Source organism: Pecten maximus, chromosome 15 (assembly GCF_902652985.1).
Source record: "Pecten maximus chromosome 15, xPecMax1.1, whole genome shotgun sequence".
Classification (NCBI taxonomy): domain Eukaryota; kingdom Metazoa; phylum Mollusca; class Bivalvia; order Pectinida; family Pectinidae; genus Pecten; species Pecten maximus.
The window spans coordinates 29118635-29138422 of NC_047029.1; the positions used below are offsets into that span (position 1 = coordinate 29118635).

The window sequence follows — 19788 nt, forward strand, 5'->3', positions numbered from 1 at the left end:
GTCATTTTGGCGTTAGTTATAAGTACATGATATACTGTATACGATTTTTGAAATGGTAATATAGATAACTAAACAAGAGCCATAACAATCTTTTGTGCTATTTATGGATGAAATTCGATAAGCTATTCAACAAAAATGAGTCATATTTCGAAATTTCTCGTTCATTATTGATGTAGGTTATTGAGTCTATACACCGTCACGTGATGATCATATATGTCAAACATGGTTCTTACGTCTTTATAGCATAACGTTTGGGGATTTGAAGCTACTTCTATGCCATTTCTGTCTTGGCGAACTACTGTTACTTAATAAAAGAACAGACTTTAAATGCAGAGTACTAAATGTTCTTTTTATGATTACATTTCCGGGAATTGTAATCTGCGAAATATTTCCATATTAGAGAAAACGGACTCCCTTTTTGAGCAACTTAAAACGACGAATGTGTTTTATTTACTAAACTAACTGCTGAGAGAATGTCTAGTCAAATCGAACGGTAAAGTAATTAATTAGTTTATGCTTGTTACAAGTATTTTGATTTATTTAATAGAAAATATATAATATAGACTCTCTTTGAGTCACTTCCGGCACCATTCCAATGACGAATTCCTTTTTATATGTTGGAATTGGCGCAATTCAAGCACTTTCTTCAAATGCAGCAGTAGAATACACCTTGGAAATTTTTGGACACGTGGAGATGAAATTAAGCGCATTTCCAGAAAATGTTTTTCTGTTGCAGATCAATATAACCGTTTTATCGAATTCTGAAACCACAGTGTACTTAAGTACGTAAGTATACGTTATGTATATACATTGCTGTTCGTGGATATTATTAATGGCTTTATATAGATGTGAAGTTGTTGATCTTAAGATGTATACATACTTATGGTCCTTGAAATGATGTCTGGCCAGCAGCCAAAGTGTCACGTGATTAAGATGAAAAGAAATGGTCATCGTCACATGAGGCCCGTATGAAAAATTGCCTGGACGTGTTCCAGGGAGCATCTATCATCGCCATGTGTTGCAAGTCGTGTCAAAAGCACGGGTTTTGTAAAGTCGTACGCCATCCACCAAACTTTTCTGTTACGCTTCAAAGCTGGTGACATTAATAATCTCCTCACGACAATGGACATACACAATTTGACGATTGATTGTTGCAGTATCGCATTGTCGGGAAATGAGAAATGCACACTTTACATAATCGCAATATCTCGGCCATTCCCGTCAAATGCGATTCTTGACGGAATTGGCCGAGTTTTATAACGTGACATTGTGATATTATCTTAAACTGGTTTCGTTCCAGGAAATGTGAACATGCTATTGATATTCCGAAAATCATGAATTATGCAGAAATTTCTTCAATCTGAGCATTTTCATGCCGTCTGCATATTAATACCGTATAACAAAATACTCTCAAATCCAATTCCATTCCAGACACATTTTATGCCGGTTTCTTTGCCAGACTTGTTCACTTATTGGATAAAATAGGAGCGTTATGATATACTGCATCACATTTGTTTCCTGAACAGAGAATCTTAGATCCGCAATATCTCTCTGTAACGAGCAGGAGAGATGTCAGATCGAGGTGTCGTCGAATTCATAAACCTGTTTTAATACAATTTTCATAACCTGAATACAAACAGTACAGGTATTGACTGGGTTTGAGGTACATACATATATTTGCTTAAACAAGATATATAGCCCCAATTTTAATTTAAATCAATTTATTACACATAAATCTTACACAGAAGGATCGGACGCAGGTCATCACAACTTGTCAACTATTTTAGGAACAGACTTTATTGTTTAGACACAATTGGATTGGCCACAAGTTTTTAGCAACTTATAAAATCTCTCTCCACAAATATATATTACAAAGATTGTGATAGCGACACAGTATACTTATAATGATTATAAAGAAAGAAAAGCAAAAAAGAGTGACAGGAAGGAAGACCAATCTAGAGAGGTTTAAGAGTAATATGAATGCTGCTACATTAGGATATACTACAGATTAGGGTTCATAAACGATGTACACAATATCTTAATCTTATGTGTACAAATAGGCTGAGAATAGCCTCGTTTGATTTTATATCTAAGGAATTATCACCGTACATAGGCTTTCGTATGTAATATCTCTATACCTTGATAATGTCTAAGCAATGTATTCCTTTGTACGTTACATAATGGACAGTGAAAAATAAAACCGACTGGGCGGAATATCAGTCAGAGAGACGCGGAATAATACAAACATTGTTCGAATACGACAATGAGAAACAGTCCCTTTGTTACTCGACAATGTTCCACCGTATACTTTAGATGTTAGATTGCCATATTGCTTTTTTAAGATTAAATGAAGTTTATAAAGCTTGGTAGTAAACCCTATATTCGCTTTGATACGAACACTATAATATTTCATTGTTGCAATATATTTCAGAAGACAGATTTTTAATGTTTATCATTTTAAAGATGCTACGACAAGGAGTAAGTATTAGGACCAATTAAAAAAGGGATAGATTGTGGGTTTTTTTGTTGTTTTATTTTTATATAAAATACCAAAATTTTCACTATGACTACCCTCGAAAAGAGTGGGTTTCTGATTATATCTTTTGAATTTAAAGAGGATAATTGATTACAGCGAAGTCATTGTATCGTTATCTGCCTCTATTTATCGTATACAAGCCACTATAACTGTAAAAAAATTCCCCGTTGGAAAATGTTATCAGACGTAATATTCTAAAAATATTTCATATAACTAAGACTTTCCCTTAATGACGCAACTTTAAAGTGTCCGCAACTCTAAATACCTAAATTAGAGCGAAACAATAACATTACAATTCGCTGGGTCCTACAAGAATTCATATATTACCGCTCGTAAGCAGAACACACCACGTGACTCCATTCGGCCTTGTCCGTGTTGCGTTCACAGACTCGTATACCGCTATATCTTAAACCCATTTTACTATGCACAAGACGAAATCACAGTTCAATGAGAACGAAATCTACAGTTATGGTCGTTTAAACACGATCATCATATTTTTTTTTAATTTGTTAAGTGTTAATTAGATATTGTTCTATACCATAGGTGCCATTATACGCCTCTGTCATTGTGTATACGCCGTCAGTACTGGGGGAATCTTTAAATATTTACCCCATTACAATTATCCCTGACAAGTATGTCTGAACAACTATACCGCCATGTGATTAATATATTGTGACAGTATAACAACTCGAGACAAACAAATCCCCAGCACTTGTAAATTTAACTTCCGCCTCCTTCAATTGTTGTTGACGTAAACATTATTTAACGCACTAGACATGTGATGTATCACATAAAACTTGGTGGTTCTACGTTTCAGGAATTACCCGTCCTCTGCGTATTCATAAACTCTTATACTCAGGGGCCTGGACACAAAATCCTGGCAAATAATGCATATACAAATTTACATGTATATAGCCCTCAGGTTAAGATTGTTCGCCAGGTCCCTGTGCTCCTACATGTCTAGCTGTATTTTACCGTTGTAGTTCAAAAAATTATCAGCTTCCCACGAGAATACTTTAATTGAGAGTAAATATAATTTACAATTAATGGGAGTATTAGAGGATCAGTTCTAGAAAGTATTTCGTCATAACGTTTTCGCCATCGTAAAAAATCTGGCCTCTCCGCCGAGATATTTAATCATCATCAGTCATGCCATTTCAGGTTTATCATCATTGGTCATCAGGGACGTAATCGATCAAAAATCCTCCAGCCACCTCATCCATACTAAAATAGATCCCCGTAACTCTGAGACATCATGAAATCCCTACTTTCGTTTTCCAAAAGAGGAAATTTTCTTTTAGAAAATGGCATGTCAGCCAAGACTTTTTACGGAATCGTTAGAAACTGAAACATGTACGTGATCGTGTGTTTGATAAACATGTTTTTCCAGCCATGAAAAGTTTCAAGTGTTTCACGATTTTAAAACATTTATTTGGCAATATTTCAAAGATGAATACAAGATATTTTGATACATGGCTGTAAAATCCAATGCTGGTGTCTAGCTTTCAATACCCATTACGATTCGAATGTGCTTCAGATATCGACCAAGATCCCGTATTTTCAATACTAATATGACACTCATACATGTATACCGCAGCGTAATTGATATTAGTTACTTCTTTCATTAAAATGCGAGACATTTTGAAATACAAAGATGGTTTTATCATATTGTATAAATGCAAAAATGACAGTCTATACACTGTTACAGTGTGTCAGGTGTTTCGTTAGCAACATTCTGTCAGATCTAGCCGCCAAACATCAGAGCCAGTAATATCCTATACCACACAATTCATGGCGAATACTAGCACGGTTTAGTCTGTCTGTCTTAGCCGGACGACGCAAACATTACAAGAATGTCTGCTTGTCGCAGAGCCCAATCTCTCCCAGAGTTCATTGCGGTTCTCTTCGTAAAAAGGGGGGACCGCAATGCACTCTGGGAGAGATTGTGTAGAGCTATGATATCGCAGCTCGTCGAATATGACATCATTTTTTTGCTACTGATTTTATTACTTATATTGATATCTTTACATTGTAACATAAGTACCGGTAACATTTCCCTAGGGGTCGGTTAGTTTGTCGCAAATCATTTGAATTTTCGACCAATCAGATATATATTAGATAAAGCGTTATACGTCAATGATAAAACATTTTGGAGAGTGTGGTTTATTGTGTATGTGTAATAAATACTTCAATGTATGCTACTAACACTTATGAAATAGATTGCATTGCAGCCACAGGGGCTTGACAATCCTAAATTACTTCAATAAGTGATTTATGGGTCGGACCGTGTGGTAAATGTTTCGCTCTGGGTCAGAGGATAATAGACCCAGGTTGAGACCGGTACATCGACAAGATAACTAAATGCGTTTTCGGTTTCATCTTCATTTAGCCTGGTCATCGGGTATTTCATTTATTTCATCAACCATTTCCATATATAGCACTATGTTAGCCGCTGGTCACGTACGTGGTCTTCTTTTCTTCGATAATATCCGGCTATGATTCGATAATCTCCGCTCATCACTCGGCAATCTCCGTTCATCACTCGACAATTTCCGATCAAAATTTCTGCAATAATGTCTTGCCGTCCGGTCATGATTCAATAAACTCCCGGATTTAAACCACAGCTATTATTCTTTGGCGATACCTATCCATCGTTCTAGGTTGTACCTGGCCATTCAATCCTCGGACAGTCTACATCATCAATGTCATGTTATTATTCTACAGACAGACTTCAATCTTCATTCTTCAAGCTTTTTTTCGGTCAGCTAGTGAAATAGTCAAAGATCAGTTAAAAGATCTCCAGCAATGTCCGATCGTCCTTCCACGCCAAAGTCCATTAACTGATTGTTCTTCGCTAATATCCGCAATTACTTCGGCTATTTCCGGCGTCCCTCGGAACGTTACCACATTTTAGTAGAACTGTAATACAGAAGATGTATATAGATGTATCATTTTATACAAAGTGGAGTATATCTTCACTTGTGATATGAAATATTGACATAATTTTCTGCTTTTTGTTTTACAACAATCTTATGAAACTTTACAGAAAAAAGTAGATACAAAAACTACGTCGCGCGTTCAATGAAATCATAAGCAATAATATTTAATTTGTGCTGTTTTTTTTTGTTTTTTTTTACAGAAACAAATAATCTATGAAAAGTACGTCGTATATCCCTTTCTGTTTCGCAACAAGACTGTTTTCTTCGTTTATCATTATGAAACATTTTCTACTATTCTTATCACAGGGACCTGAGACTTTGTTACAGTCTAGTGTATTGCTATACTCACTATGGAAGGTCAAAATAGACGTAGACTGTGACAAATTATCAGGTCCCTATGATTCTTATAACAGAACATTGACATTTTACAGGAAAAAGTCTACGTCACATATCCAAAAATACGTTTCGCGAAAACACAAAAGGAAATTTCCAGTGTATGAACTCATCATATTGTCCGTGTTATGTCCCCACACACAGCTGGTCAGTAGTGGACATCGATCGGGTCCACAGCGTCAGATTCCGTGCCGTATTACTCACGTACGTATTTAGATACACGTCAACCCTTACTGTTTGTATACTCAGCTCCCTACGACACTGACTTCCGTTAAGTGATCCTCTGAAGCAATTGATTTCAATAATTCATGTAACGTTTTGTAAGCCTCGCTAACAGATTCTCTCTTATGTGGTTCCAAGCTGAAATGAACATGGTTGAGAGCGTGAGAAAATTGGAATGGAGAGAATCCCACAGCCGTTCTATCCATATTCTAGTCTACTCAGTGTACATATTTGTCATTTATATAAATTATTAATTAACAACTCTCGTCTCTTATTAACTTACGGTTTTTAACGACTTTCTGTATTCAACGGAGTGTGTCGACTGGTTGACTTAAATTCATGCATGGATCCAGGTGTCATTGAATACTGGAATAGTTCACCCGAGGATGCAAGAATTAATGAAATTAAGAAGTTAATGAATAGCTGATGCAATTTATTGGATAGTTAAAGGGAAATAACTCGCATATGTTTCCACAGTGAGTTTAAGATTTGATGAAGGGAGATAAGTCATGTTGTTCAAGTCGCGTTGGAATTCTAGGGATAAAACTACTTCTATTGTTATATGTGTTTGTAATTACAAAGAAAAAAAACTGTTATAAGTTTGGTGAATCGCACTCATCTGAAAACAAAGATACCGCAGACCTCACAAACTATCAAATCAACTACCCACAAGTGGTAGCAGTCGAATGCCTCACTGCTTTTGACTAATTTATTACATTCTAAGTAAAAGGCTGAAAATCTCAATATACTTACCATAAATATTTTATATTTATCGGAAGAAAAATGCCTCCGTCTTTGCATAATTCAATTGTTCATACTACTGAAATTCTATCGACATCCATATTATTTTGTGTATGTATTATACTACATTTATATCTATGACCGTGAGTTTGGAATTTGGACCGATTCCTTGTGGATGAGAAATGTTCTTCGGGGCGAAAAGTCGAAAATAATGAACCCGAGAAGACGAGAATTAAAATCGCTAATTTGCGTGCATTTACTTCGTCTTTTCACGTATGTTGTTTCGTCTTATCGTCCCGAAAATTGAAGTTTTTTGATTTTCGTCTTTTCGGGGCGAAAAGACGAAAGGACGAGAATTAAGATATTTGATTTTCGTCTTTTCGGGGCGAAAAGGCGAAAGGACGAAATGGCACAAATAAGCCACCGTACATATCAGTGTCACGTATCAAGTCACCATGAAACCTCTGTACATAAAACGTTTTAAAAAGAATTATTTTCCGGCCAAATGTTGGCATAAGGAACACTAAATACCCTGTACATCATACTGGGGAAATTAATTCACTACGTCATTAAAAATGGTATGAGACAGAATAAAGAATGACAATTTTCTGCAGTATATCAGTATGTATATACATGTACAATGCAATATAAATGTAGAAGCTTACAATGATTATGTAAATACTTGTCAAGATTTTTACTACATGTAAATTAGTCTCATTCGACTCGGTGCCCTTGTGTATGCTTCAATGGCATTTACTGAAAAAGTTTAATCGCCATTTACCAAAACAAGCTATAATCAAGATATATACCCTTCGTGCATAATGGTAGAATTATTTAGAGTTTTCGATTATTCTTACCCGTGTGACCTTGAATGCGGTCTATGATAATTTATTTAATAATTATAATTTGAATACATGTATAGCATGTTATTAATGCAGACTTAACACGGGCATATTGATTGATAGTGTCATTATTGTGTTCCTGCAAGGTTATGTCTCAAGGTCACATAGTTACGTAATGGTGATGGCGCTATATTTGTCAACGGGATACAACCGAGTCACTTCATATCAGCTGGGATTTGGACAATCTAGTCCTTAACTCCAACAAGCTATGTATAATGTGTCAAATCTTATGTCCCCAGGCATTTTAGCCACTGATATCAATGACACATTCCTTAACACGAGTCAATTTTGGTGTTGAAGTGGACATTCGGTCACTAGGATCTCTGACATGCGGCCTCAGCGAAAGCTACAGATAACACGCGGATTGTATCTGTTCATACTCACCTGTCAAAGGTTTTACTATCTTGATGACAAAATGTTTAATTATATACCGAAACATGTGACCATTTAACTACTTTTAATTTGATTATCATTTTCCTTCGAAACATTTAAAATGATACGGGGTATTGTTTCATGAAAATGTCTCCCTAGATAATGCATTGTAATTTCTTAATCATGCTTCTTCCGTTATTACACATATTAGGAGATTTTACTCGTCCTCAGAACACAAACCCAATTTGTCCACCATGTTAGGAATTGACCTAAGAGAAGACTCGGATTCTTTGGTTTCTATGTACAGTACGTCAAGTATCAAGCTGAACATACACAACTGTAATTGGCTTTACATTTGGCCCATCTCATGAAGGTATGACCATACGAGTTCCCGAAGTAAATCTGTATATATGTATTATAACGACTAGCCTTTGTGCAATGGCGTCTCTGGTACATTTCATGTTTTTCATCTTAATTCTAACGCATGTGCATTGTGTGCTTTTACGACAACCACAAGTTGTCTACGAATGGCGATCCCTGGATTACGCCTGGCCAAATGACACGACAAAACAACAGTTTATCACCGAGAAGCGATACATAGTGGAAAATAATATCATTACTGGAATTAAAGTATTGGATGGAAGCGTTTATGTGACCGTGCCAAGATGGAAACCAGGCGTCCCATCGACGCTCAACAAAGTAATGACCAATCTATTGAATTCGGAGGAAAGCATTCTAGAACCATATCCTAATTGGAAGATGCAAACAGTCGGGGATTGTGACGCGCTCCAGTACGTCCAGAGCATGGAGATCGACCCAAATACAGGACACATGTGGATAATAGATTCTGGACGAATCAATCGCCTCACGGACCAACCAGAGGACCTTTGTCCAGCTAAATTGGTTATTTACGACGTCCGAAGTGACAAGCTAATACACATATATGAGTTTCCCGACAACGTCGTTTCAAGAACGTCCAATTTTATGAACGACATTGTCATTGACTACGTAAATGGCGTCGCCTCGTTTGCATATATCACCGACACGGCTGATGCTAAATTGTATGTGTATGACTTCAAACAGGATACGTCATATTTTTTCAAGCATTCATCTATGGGAATCTGAACCTGGAACCGAAACAATTAATATTGGGCAGAATCACGTGACTACGAGAGCCACCATTGATGGCATAGCCATGAGCTTCGACTTCCGGTTCCTGTACTTCTGCGCATTGAATGGATACTCGTTGTACAGAGTGTCCAACGGCATTGCTAAGGAACAGATCAGCAATATTTTCTGTGGAAAGTGTTGGTCGAAAAGTTGACCTCACAGACGGAATGGTGTTCACTGACAAAGCATTGTACTTCGGAGGCTTGACCACAAATTCTGTATACAAGTGGTCAATCAATCCGGCCAAACACAATTCGTTTAATCAACAGCTGGTTATCTCCAACAAAACCAGTCTCCGATGGATTGACACTTTTGCCATGGACGACCGTCAGAATCTTTGGCTCGTTGCCAACGGTTTAGACATGTTTGTGACAGGAAGACGAAATCTTACACAAACAAATATGTTCATTTGGAAAATACCAATTGGAGAGAAGGGCTACCTTTCTTCTGCACTGTCACGGACAAAAGATGATATTTCGAACGGCAGTATGAACACTATGACCTGTAATTTGATGTTATTTTCAGTGTTGGTGGTGTTGACGACGTCATTCATGCTTTAAATCATTTTCTTTAGTGATATAGATAAGTTCGTTAGTTTTTACGAGATGTTCAACGACGTGTTCAAAATGTTTCTTCATTTTATATATTTACAAAATTTAAAAAATCAGCGTTCATAGTCTAATATTTGTTTCACAACTTTCACCACCCGATTTTCTTCGAGAAATATATAGATGGTCATGAACGCGAAGAAGACTAACCACCAAATCTTTTGCTTTTTTGTTGTTGTTGTTGTTGTTTTTTTTGTTTTTTTTTGGGGGGGGGGGGGGGGGGGGGGGTGCATTGTTCAAGTGTAAGTGGTTTGTTTATTATGAAACACGATTTTTGAAAAATGTTCAAAAATATTCAAAGGATACGAAATTGGTTAAAATATGGGGTTGGTGTGACTCTCTTGAAACCCATGTTGATTTTCCTAATATCCAGTCTGGATTTCCACACTTCTGGTCCATCCAGTCCAAGTGTATGGTGCAGTTTAGCTGGTAATATTCGTGCGGGGATTAAATTTCGCTATATTCAGGAATGCTTACAATGTGACGTTACGGGTAATGTAATACTCGATAACCAGGTCCGACTGGAAACACCGCGAAATATTACGCCCTTGGAATTTAACATCTGTGCAGTATATACATTTTTATGTTATTCATCATCCGGCGATTTCTTCGACCACTCGTGGGTCTGACTGGTCCTAGTAACACTGAACAGTCGTACGATATAGTTATACATTATACGGCATGCATACATACTACATATATTATCACATTCATATTAAAATGTGCTATTAATATGTATTCTTATTTTTTGTACAATCTTTTAATCATCGAGATTAAAACAAGACAAAACAAACAAAAACATGAGTTTAGCCATTAAATGTTTTTTTCTTATTTCTTTACATTTGAGAGAAGGCACATATTTCTCGCAAACAAAGACAATATCAGCGACCTTACAAAATGCGAGTTGTGAGTTACAAACTGCGAGTTGCGAGTTGCAAAATGCAGGCATAGGGTTTTGAATGAAATAAAATCCCTTAATCAGTATGATTTACGTTCGGCGTTTTACCGGATGTCTTGCTCAAGTGTTGGCAAACAGTGACCAAGTGGTAATTCTGTCTACATGTTTCCTGTTCTGAATAATGATTGGCGACATTAGATAATGCGTGAAAATAAAGTCTTAAAGCAAAATATAGCTTGCGGGGTAGAGATAAAGAATAAACTTGATAGCAATTAATAGGATATCCCAATACGTCACTGCCATCCATATATCATTGAGTTACGATACTATAGATGTAGTACTTGATCAGAATGGAGAGATTTATTTACTAGTTATACGCAGTACAATATTTATATCGGGGCCAAGTTGTTCAAAAGGTGATCAGGCTAATCTCATTTTAACAACATTTTTCAAATCCTGATATAATGATCTGGTAGAACTAACTTGATGAAACTTTATGAAATTCTGTAATTCTTAATTTACTTCCAACTGGCATGATTTAAAGACGACATACTTACAGGTTTTGCAAGAAATGAAAACTGAAATTTTCACTAATCAAGTGATTAAGCTAATCACCTTTTGAACAACTGGGCCCAGATCACTAATCACATAATCCCAGTCTTCGTGTCGTTGAAAGTTTAGTTCACCTTGTTTGATGACACTTGATTGTCATTTGTTTAAGAGGAATGGATACATATGTAATGACAATGTAATGACTATTGTAGGTTTAGTATTAATACAACGCTAGAGAAAAACGCATGAATTATAAACAGAACAATAAACCGAATAAAAAAAGTAAGTAAATAAACAAACAAACAAATAAAGTAAACTTCTTTACTACCAGGAAGAGTTTAAAAGTGGTTTCTTACAGATATTGAATTCCTTTGATTATACAGTAATGTATTCAGCCCGCTTGATGGTACATCCGGGTGGCTATGATGGGCCTATTCGCATGAGTTACACTTCAATGTAATTATATAGCTGATAAAAAGGATTAAAGGAGGGGCCAAACCCTTGAATGGAAGGAAAAAGCCACAAGATAACGTCAGATGGGTGATATTTAACATACTTAATATAATAAAAAATATTCATGTATTCTGGTCAAGGATTGAGTCACCCGTTATATCTCATTTACTCATTAGATTAACTTAGTTTTTTCACAGAAATGTTAACGAAAAATATATAAATACATAAAATCATAATAAAATAATAAATATTATTAGGTTACTGGAAATATTAACTTGAAATGTTTTCATTTATCGAGAAAGGAATAAAGTCAAAGTAAAATGAAATGTAATTAATTGCTAAAAATATGGCCTGTTTTATATGACGCGAGTAATACTGTACAAATTATTTTCTTTTAAAACTTTTAATGAAGATATATGCATTAATTACATATACCACTTCTACGACAGGCATCAGTTACTCTTCAATCGCTTAACTTAGGTCATACAGTACACAGCAGCTCAGAACACCAACTTCATTAATCTCTCACCCTCCGACTATTTTGAGTGTGCTGGCAGCAATTCTTTGCATATTAAAAATTATAACTTCACAAACTCCAAACTAATCGGCTATGGCTTGGAGCGTCATCTGGACGGAGAGATATTTTAGGGATAGAAGTTATTACTTTTTCATAGGTATTTTAGTTTTCACTTGATGTTTTGACGATATGTTAATTAGAGAATCAAATTCATCCTAAGTCTTCTTAAGACATTCACCTCTTTATTCTGGAATATTGCGCCCTATATAATTTTGGAAACAGGGAATGTTTTTACGTTGTGTGTGTGTTGAGATGCCATGTCTGAAGGAGTTCTCATTAGTTCAGCAGTAACTACCTTCCCAGAATTGTCGTATTGGTTAGAATCTATTCAGATTTGTTCGTTAATGGATGCCATCTTGAAGCTAGAACTTTTGATTGGTTTCTCAAGAGCTTTACTTCAGAACCAATTCGAAAACCAGTTTGAAACCTTAAACCAAAATCTAAGCCAGTTTATTTACAACAAATTGGGGCAACAAATCCACCCAAAGTAAGAATCAACTGATTTCTGTATCGTATGCTTGAAAATGTACATCGTTTACATATATATATATACATATATATAAAACTGGTTATACAGTAGATTATAATTACATCCTATCCACATCCTATCATCCTATCCCACATCCTATCATCCTATCCCACATCCTATCATCCTATCCACATCCTATCCCACATCCTATCATCCTATCCCACATCCTATCATCCTACCCACATCCTATCCCACATCCTATCATCCTATCCCACATTATATCATGCTATCCCACATCCTATCATGCTATCCCACATCCTATCCCACATCCTATCATCCTATCCCACATCCATCATGCTATCCCACATCCTATCCACATCTATCATCCTATCCCACATCCTATCATGCTATCCACATATATCAGTATCCCACATGCTATCCACATCCGATCATGCGATCCCACAGCATCATGCATCCACATATATCATCCTATCCCACATCCTATCCCACATCCTTATCATGCTATCCACAGCCATCATGCGATCCACAGAACAGCGAGCCCACAGCCAGCCACAGCCGAGGCCACAGCCGAGCAGCCAGCAGCCGAGCCCACAGGAGAGCAGCGAGCCCACAGCCAGCAGCCGAGCCACAGCGAGAGCGAGCCCACAGGAGAGAAGCGAGCAGCCACCCAAAGCGGCAGCCGAGCCCACAGCCGAGCAGCGAGCCCACAGCCGAGCAGCCGAGCCCACAGAGAGCAGCAGAGCCCACAGCCGAGCAGCCGAGCCAACAGCAGCAGCAGCGAGCCCACGGCGAGAAGCCTGAGCGAAGCCAGCAGGCTCGAGCCCACGGAGATCAGCCGAGCCCACAGCACAGGCAGCCGAGTCCCACAGACACAGTCAGCCGATGCCCACAGCACAGCAGCCGAGCCCCACAGCACAGCAGCCGAGCCCACACAGCTCAGCTAGCCGAGGCCCACAGCGCAGGAGCAGGCCGAGCCCACAGCACGAAGTCCGAGCCCACAGGAGAGCAGGCAAGCCCACAGCCTGAGCAGCCGAGCCACCAGCCGAAGCCCAACAGCCGAGGAGGCATAGCCCACAGCACAGCAGGCCGAGCCAACAGGCACAGCAGCCGAGCCCACAGGAGAGCAGCCGAGCCCACAGCACAGCAGGCCGAGGCCCACAGCACAGCAGCCGAGCCAACAGTCAGAGCAGCCGATCCCACAGGCGAGCAGCCGGAGACCCACAGCCGAGGCGGCCGAGCCAACAGGCGAGGCCCACAGGAGAGCAGGCGAGCCCACAGCACAGCAGTGCCGGAGCCCCACAGCAACAGCAGGCCGAGCCCATCAGCGCAGCAGCCGAGCCCACAGCACAGAGCATCGAGCCCACAGCAGAGCAGCCGAGCCCACAGGAGAGCAGCAGAGCCCAAGGCGAGCAGCCGACCAACAGCCGAGCAGCCGAGCCAACAGCAGAGCAGCCGAGACCGACAGCGAGCAGCCGAGCCCACAGTCGAGCAGCCGAGTCCCACAGCCGAGCAGACACGCCCACAGCCAAGCAGACACGCCCAACAGCAGAGCAGGCCGAGCCTACAGCCGAGCAGACCGAGCCACAGGCGAACCCACAGTGCAGAGCACGAGCCCACAGCGAGAGAGCCGACCCCAACAGCCGAGCAGCCGAGCCCACAGGAGCAGCCGAGCCCACAGCCCAGCAGCCGAGCCCACACCGAGCAGCGGAGCAGCTCGAGCCCACAGCCCAGCAGCCGAGCCCACAGCCGAGCAGCCGAGCCCAAGCGAGCAGCCGAGCCCACAGCCACAGCCGAGCCCAATTCCAGCGGGCCAGCAGAGCCCACACAGGAGAGCAGCCGAGCCCACAAGCATGAGCAGCCGACCCACAGCCAGAGCAGCCAGAGCCCACAGCCACAAGAGCCAGCCCACAGCCGATGCAGCAGAGCCCAAGCACGGGAGCCAAGCACCACAGCCGAGCAGCGAGCCCACAGCCGAGCAGCCGAGCCACAGCCACAGACAGCCCACAGCCTAGCAGCGAGCCCACAGCAGAGCCAGCCCAAACAGCCGAGCAGCCGAGCCAAAGCCGAGCAGCGAGCCCACAGCGAGCAGCACGAGCCCCCAAGCCAGCAGCGAGCCCACAGCGACCAGACGAGCCAAACAGCACCAGCAGCCGAGCCCACAGTCCAGAGCCGAGCCACACAGCCCGAGGCATGCCGTAGTCCCACAGCATCAGCCGAGCCCACAACAGCAGTATGCATCCATCCACAGCAATCCAGCATCCACCAACTGACCAAGCAGCCAGAGCCACAACTGATGCATGCCAGCCCACAGCCAGACACATCCCACACCACATACATCCTATCCACACCGAAGCATCCTAGCCCACAGCCACAAAGCCGATCACACACCCACAACCGACAAACCATCCAACATCCTAGATCCTATCCACATTCTCAGCTATACCCACAAGCCCACAGCCGAGGCACGAGCCAACAGCGTAGCAGGCCGAGCCCACAGCCGAGCCCACAGCCGAGCAGCCGACCCAACAGCCGAGCCCAACACAGACAGCCAGCCACACATGCCCAGCAACCGAGGCCAACAGCAGTCCCACATCAGAGCAACCAACCCACAGCCGATCCAACATCCTATCATCCGAGCCCACACAAGCCCACAGTGCTATCAGCCGATCCAACATCCTAGCATATCCCACTTCTACCCACACCAGCCCGAGCCCACAGCCGATCAGCATCAGCTAGCCCACATAATATCATCATATCCAACATCCTATCCCACAGAACAGCCGGCCACAGCCATCACCGAGCCCAACACAGTCATCGTATCCCACATCCGAGGCGATCCCACTACCCACACCAGCCCACAGCCGATCGCAAGCCAACAGCCGAGCCGATCCACAGCCGAGCAGAAGCAAGCGAGCCCACAGCCCAGCACGAGCCACAAGCCACAGCCGACCCACGAGCCACAGCCAGCACGACCCACAGCGAGCAGCGAGAAGCCGAGCCCACAGCCGAGAGGAGCAACAGCAAGCAAAGGAGCCCACAGTCCGAGCAGGACCCACAGCCATATCAGAGCAAGCCGAGAGCGAGCCCACCAGCAGCCGAGGCAGCCGAGCCCACAGCGACAGCGAGCCCACAGCAGAGCAAACCGAGCCAACAGAGCCCACAGCCGGGCCCACAGACGAGCCAGCCCCAGCAGCCGAGCCCACAGCAGACCCACAGCCGCAGCCGAGCCCACAGGAAGCAGAGCCACATCAATAGCATCCAACAGCCGGCCCACATCCGAGCCCAAACCTAGACCACAGCCCAGCACACTAGCCCACACAGATTCATCCTATCCCACATTCTATCATCCTATCCCACATCCTATCATCCTATCCCACATCCTATCATCCTATCCCACATCCTATCATCCTATCCCACATCATATCATCATATCCCACACCATATACCACATCAGACTTATTTGAATCACTATATTTTGTAGGTAAAAACCAAGGCCATCGACGACCGAGACTGTCGGAAACACGGGCAAGCAACGATCAAGTCAAAAATGATGGAATTTGAGCAACATACCTAATTTTGGTTTCTTCGTCATCCCGTGACGTCACTTGTTTGTTTTAACTAAACGTTATATTTTAATCACAAAGAAATCTTGTTTGTTCATTGACTATGTTTTTCCATAGTAAACAATACTTTTATTATATTATACTAACTTGGTGGAACAAATCAAAATACCAAATTTGTGGAACAAATAGTGTGAACGAAGCATCTGTACTTTATGTCTATCATTATAGAACAGAAAACTGTGGTATTTCGGACATACATGAAGTAATACATTCTCCTATACGGGTTGAATATTTGTTTTCTTCAATTTTTTTTTTTTTTTTTTTTTTAAGCAATTCAATTTGAATTTGTCTCAATGCTATTAACTTTATATTTCCCATCAGGTCGAATAAAATAATGTCTTTTATAAACTTACAGATTTCTCTGTCGTTAAAGAACCAAACCTCTACTTCGGTCAGGCAATTGCGACACTGAGCTCTGGAGACCTCCGTGACATCATATTGAGGTCGATTTACGACACTGAGCTCTGGAGACCTCCGTGACACCATATTGAGGTAGAGTTGCGACACTGAGCTCTGGAGACCTCCGTGACACCATATTGAGGTAGATTTGCGACACTGAGCTCTGGAGACCTCCGTGACACCATATTGAGGTAGAGTTGCGACACTGAGCTCTGGGGACCTCCGTGACATCATATTGAGGTAGATTTACGACACTGAGCTCTGAAGACCTCCGTGACATCATATTGAGGTCGATTTACGACACTGAGCTCTGGAGACCTCCGTGACACCATATTGAGGTAGATTTGCGACACTGAGCTCTGGAGACCTCCGTGATATCATCTTGAGATAGATTTACGACACTGAGCTCTGGAGACCTCCGTGACATCATATTGAGGTCGATTTACGACACTGAGCTCTGGAAACCTCCGTGACACCATATTGAGGTAGATTTGCGACACTGAGCTCTGGAGACCTCCGTGACATCATCTTGAGATAGATTTACGACACTGAGCTCTGGAGACCTCCGTGACATCATATTGAGGTCGATTTACGACACTGAGCTCTGCAAACCTCCGTGACAGCATATTGAGGTAGATTTGCGACACTGAGCTCTGAAGACCTCCATGACAGCATCATGAAGTAGATTCCAACCATCACCGGCCGTGTCGATCCCTACTCCACGACGCCCTCTGGTTGGCGGGTTTGGTTTCGTTTGCTTTATTTTAACGTCCTATTAACAGCTAAGGTCATTTAAGGACGTCCTCCCGTTCGTGCGAGATGCATGCGTGTGATGAGTGCGTATGTGTGTTTTGGGAGGCTGCGGTATGTTCGTGTTAAGTCTCCTTGTGATAGGCCGGAACTTTTGCCGATTTATAGTGCTACCTCACTGAATCATACTGTCGAAGACACCCAGCAGCACACCCCACCCGGTCACATTATACTGACAACGGGCGAACCAGTCGTCCCACTCCAAATATGCTGAGCGCTAAGCAGGAGCAGCAACTACCATTTTTAAAGACTCTGGTATGTCTCGGCTAGGGGACAGAACCCAAAGCCTTCCTCACAGCGGCGAACGCTCAACTAAAGGCCGTGTATGATGAAACAGACATTTGGAAGTTCTAATGAGATCTGCTGGAGTGTAAATTGAAATATCTGTATGTGTGAAGAAGATAGATATCTCTGTTGACAAAGAAGTAATATTGCATGCTACCAAAACAGCGCCATATTCGAGAATATAGTTTGTGTTAGGAAAAGAGCTGTTTAGGAAGACAGCAGCACTTTAGCTTTATTGATGGCTGTTGGAACATAAAACTGTCAAATACACCATCTCCGATAACGAATGTTATGCTAGTCAGCAATCAAACAAGTTTGAATTGCGGACAATGCATTTAAAAAAATGTCTCACGTTTCTTTCTAAATGTCTCGCGAGCCGTCATAGGCCACTCCTTTAAAATCTTCTGCATCCGTTAGTAAAGTGTTTCCAAGAGCAAATAGGTGTTTACCTTATCCTGAATTTTAAACAGCCAAATTTGCTGGGTGCAAATAAAATTCAAGCCAGCTCGAGAAGTCATCTGTACAATGACCATAAAAAAACTCCTAACACTTCCTTTCGTGTTTTATTTTCATTGAGAGGTAGTGTAATTCAAAGATATGTTGAAGACTCATTCCGGATCTAGAGTACAGAGGTGAAAAGTAGTGACGACTTATTAGAAAGATCCTGTTATCATATTGAACAGTTGATATTAGTCACTGTAAGCTGTAGTGTGTCAAATAATACATGGTTAACGCCCAATTGCCACTTCACAATCCAACACAAAACATTAAAAATGAATCATTGTATTCTATATGTTATTTTTGTAATTTTGGTTTGTGGTGGTGGTTGTGGTGGTGGTTTCGGTGATGGTTGTGGTGGTGGTTGTGGTGGTGGTTGCGGTGGTGGTTGCGGTGGTGGTTGTGGTGGTTGTGGTGGTGGTTGCGGTGGTGGTTGTAGTGGTGGTTGTGATGGTGGTTGTGGTGGTGGTTGCGGTGGTGGTTGCGGTGGTGGTTGTGGTGGTTGTGGTGGTGGTTGCGGTGGTGGTTGCGGTGGTGGTTGTGATGGTGGTTGCGGTGGTGGTTGCGGTGGTGGTTGTGGTGGTGGTTGTGATGGTGGTTGCGGTGGTGGTTGTGGTGGTGGTTGTGGTGGTGGTTGTGATGGTGGTGTTGGAAGGGGAGGGGGGGTCTACTCGCGTTTTCTTTAATCTTATTTATATGTATTCTCTGTGTCTTGATAAAGGAACGGATTGCCTCGAAAATTTGACATTTTTCATTGTCCACACTGTTAGAATAGCTTCTTTGCCCCATGTTTATATATTGTCGTGTAACAAAAGAGTATAAATAAACCTGAATTACATGCATTAACATGGAAAGAAAGCTCGTGAACTATGGCGGTGTATATGTCGATATTGATATTGTAAACATAGTTATATCACGTGGTGTAAAACTGACCAGTGTACATATATACTGTACTTATTGATTCACAAACACTTTCTTCAAACACTTTTGTCAATCCTTTGTCGCACATTTGCATAAAGTCTGTTTCAGAATTCATGGGAAAACATAGGCGTCTGTTAAGGGGACACCAGAGAGTTCAGTAAACAATTCATCCTGTATTCCACCGCTCGTTGACCTTGAAGAATCAGGGATATGGTTAATCCACATGCATCCGGGTCAAACTGTATGTGACGAAGTCGTCATAATAAATAAAATCGTGAAAGAGTATATGCGAAGATAGAGTAAGTATAAAAAGAGTGAAACAATATTTTTGTAAGGCATTTTTAAACAGTATCTCATGTCGATACACTTCTGTGGGAGAATCTGACCTTCTACTTCAAA

General features: G+C 41.4%; 4 protein-coding genes across 4 annotated transcripts; 3 read left to right on the forward strand and 1 right to left on the reverse strand.

Moving 5' to 3' along the window:
* The first annotated feature begins 8135 nt into the window (after nucleotides 1–8135).
* On the forward strand, nucleotides 8136–9252 carry LOC117343896 (protein yellow-like). The gene has a single exon (XM_033906445.1). It carries the CDS (start codon nucleotides 8481–8483, stop codon nucleotides 9228–9230), a length of 750 nt encoding a protein of 249 aa, XP_033762336.1. The 5' UTR covers nucleotides 8136–8480; the 3' UTR covers nucleotides 9231–9252.
* LOC117343897 lies at nucleotides 9226–10032 on the forward strand. Its single transcript, XM_033906446.1, is given in 2 exon segments — nucleotides 9226–9363; nucleotides 9365–10032. Coding segments are annotated over 2 exon segments (534 nt in total). The 5' UTR covers nucleotides 9226–9300; the 3' UTR covers nucleotides 9836–10032.
* Nucleotides 10033–13283: 3251 nt separating this feature from the next.
* On the forward strand, nucleotides 13284–16108 carry LOC117343369 (cell surface glycoprotein 1-like). The gene is made up of 2 exons (XM_033905710.1): nucleotides 13284–15506; nucleotides 15629–16108. The coding sequence occupies exons 1-2, from the start codon at nucleotides 13284–13286 to the stop codon at nucleotides 16106–16108; spliced, it is 2703 nt and encodes a 900-aa protein (XP_033761601.1).
* A 2640-nt stretch (nucleotides 16109–18748) lies between these two features.
* LOC117343370 (leucine-rich repeat extensin-like protein 3) lies at nucleotides 18749–19504 on the reverse strand. The gene is made up of 2 exons (XM_033905712.1): nucleotides 19439–19504; nucleotides 18749–19135 (listed from the first exon to the last, which is right to left on the reverse strand). The coding sequence occupies exons 1-2, from the start codon at nucleotides 19502–19504 to the stop codon at nucleotides 18749–18751; spliced, it is 453 nt and encodes a 150-aa protein (XP_033761603.1).
* Nucleotides 19505–19788: the final 284 nt, after the last annotated feature.

What these genes read in the sequence shown, in the direction of transcription:
- LOC117343896 (XM_033906445.1), top strand. Translation starts at nt 8,481, where the DNA reads ATGACCATACGAGTTCCCGAAGTAAATCTGTATATATGTATTATAACG.
- LOC117343369 (XM_033905710.1), top strand. Translation starts at nt 13,284, where the DNA reads ATGCGATCCCACAGCATCATGCATCCACATATATCATCCTATCCCACA. An exon ending in CGAGCCCACACAAGCCCACA is followed by an intron (nt 15,507 to 15,628) that starts GTGCTATCAGCC and finishes CCTATCCCACAG; the next exon opens with AACAGCCGGCCACAGCCATC.
- LOC117343370 (XM_033905712.1), bottom strand. Translation starts at nt 19,504, where the DNA reads ATGAATTCTGAAACAGACTTTATGCAAATGTGCGACAAAGGATTGACA. An exon ending in CAAAAGTGTTTGAAGAAAGT is followed by an intron (nt 19,136 to 19,438) that starts GTTTGTGAATCA and finishes AAACGCGAGTAG; the next exon opens with ACCCCCCCTCCCCTTCCAAC.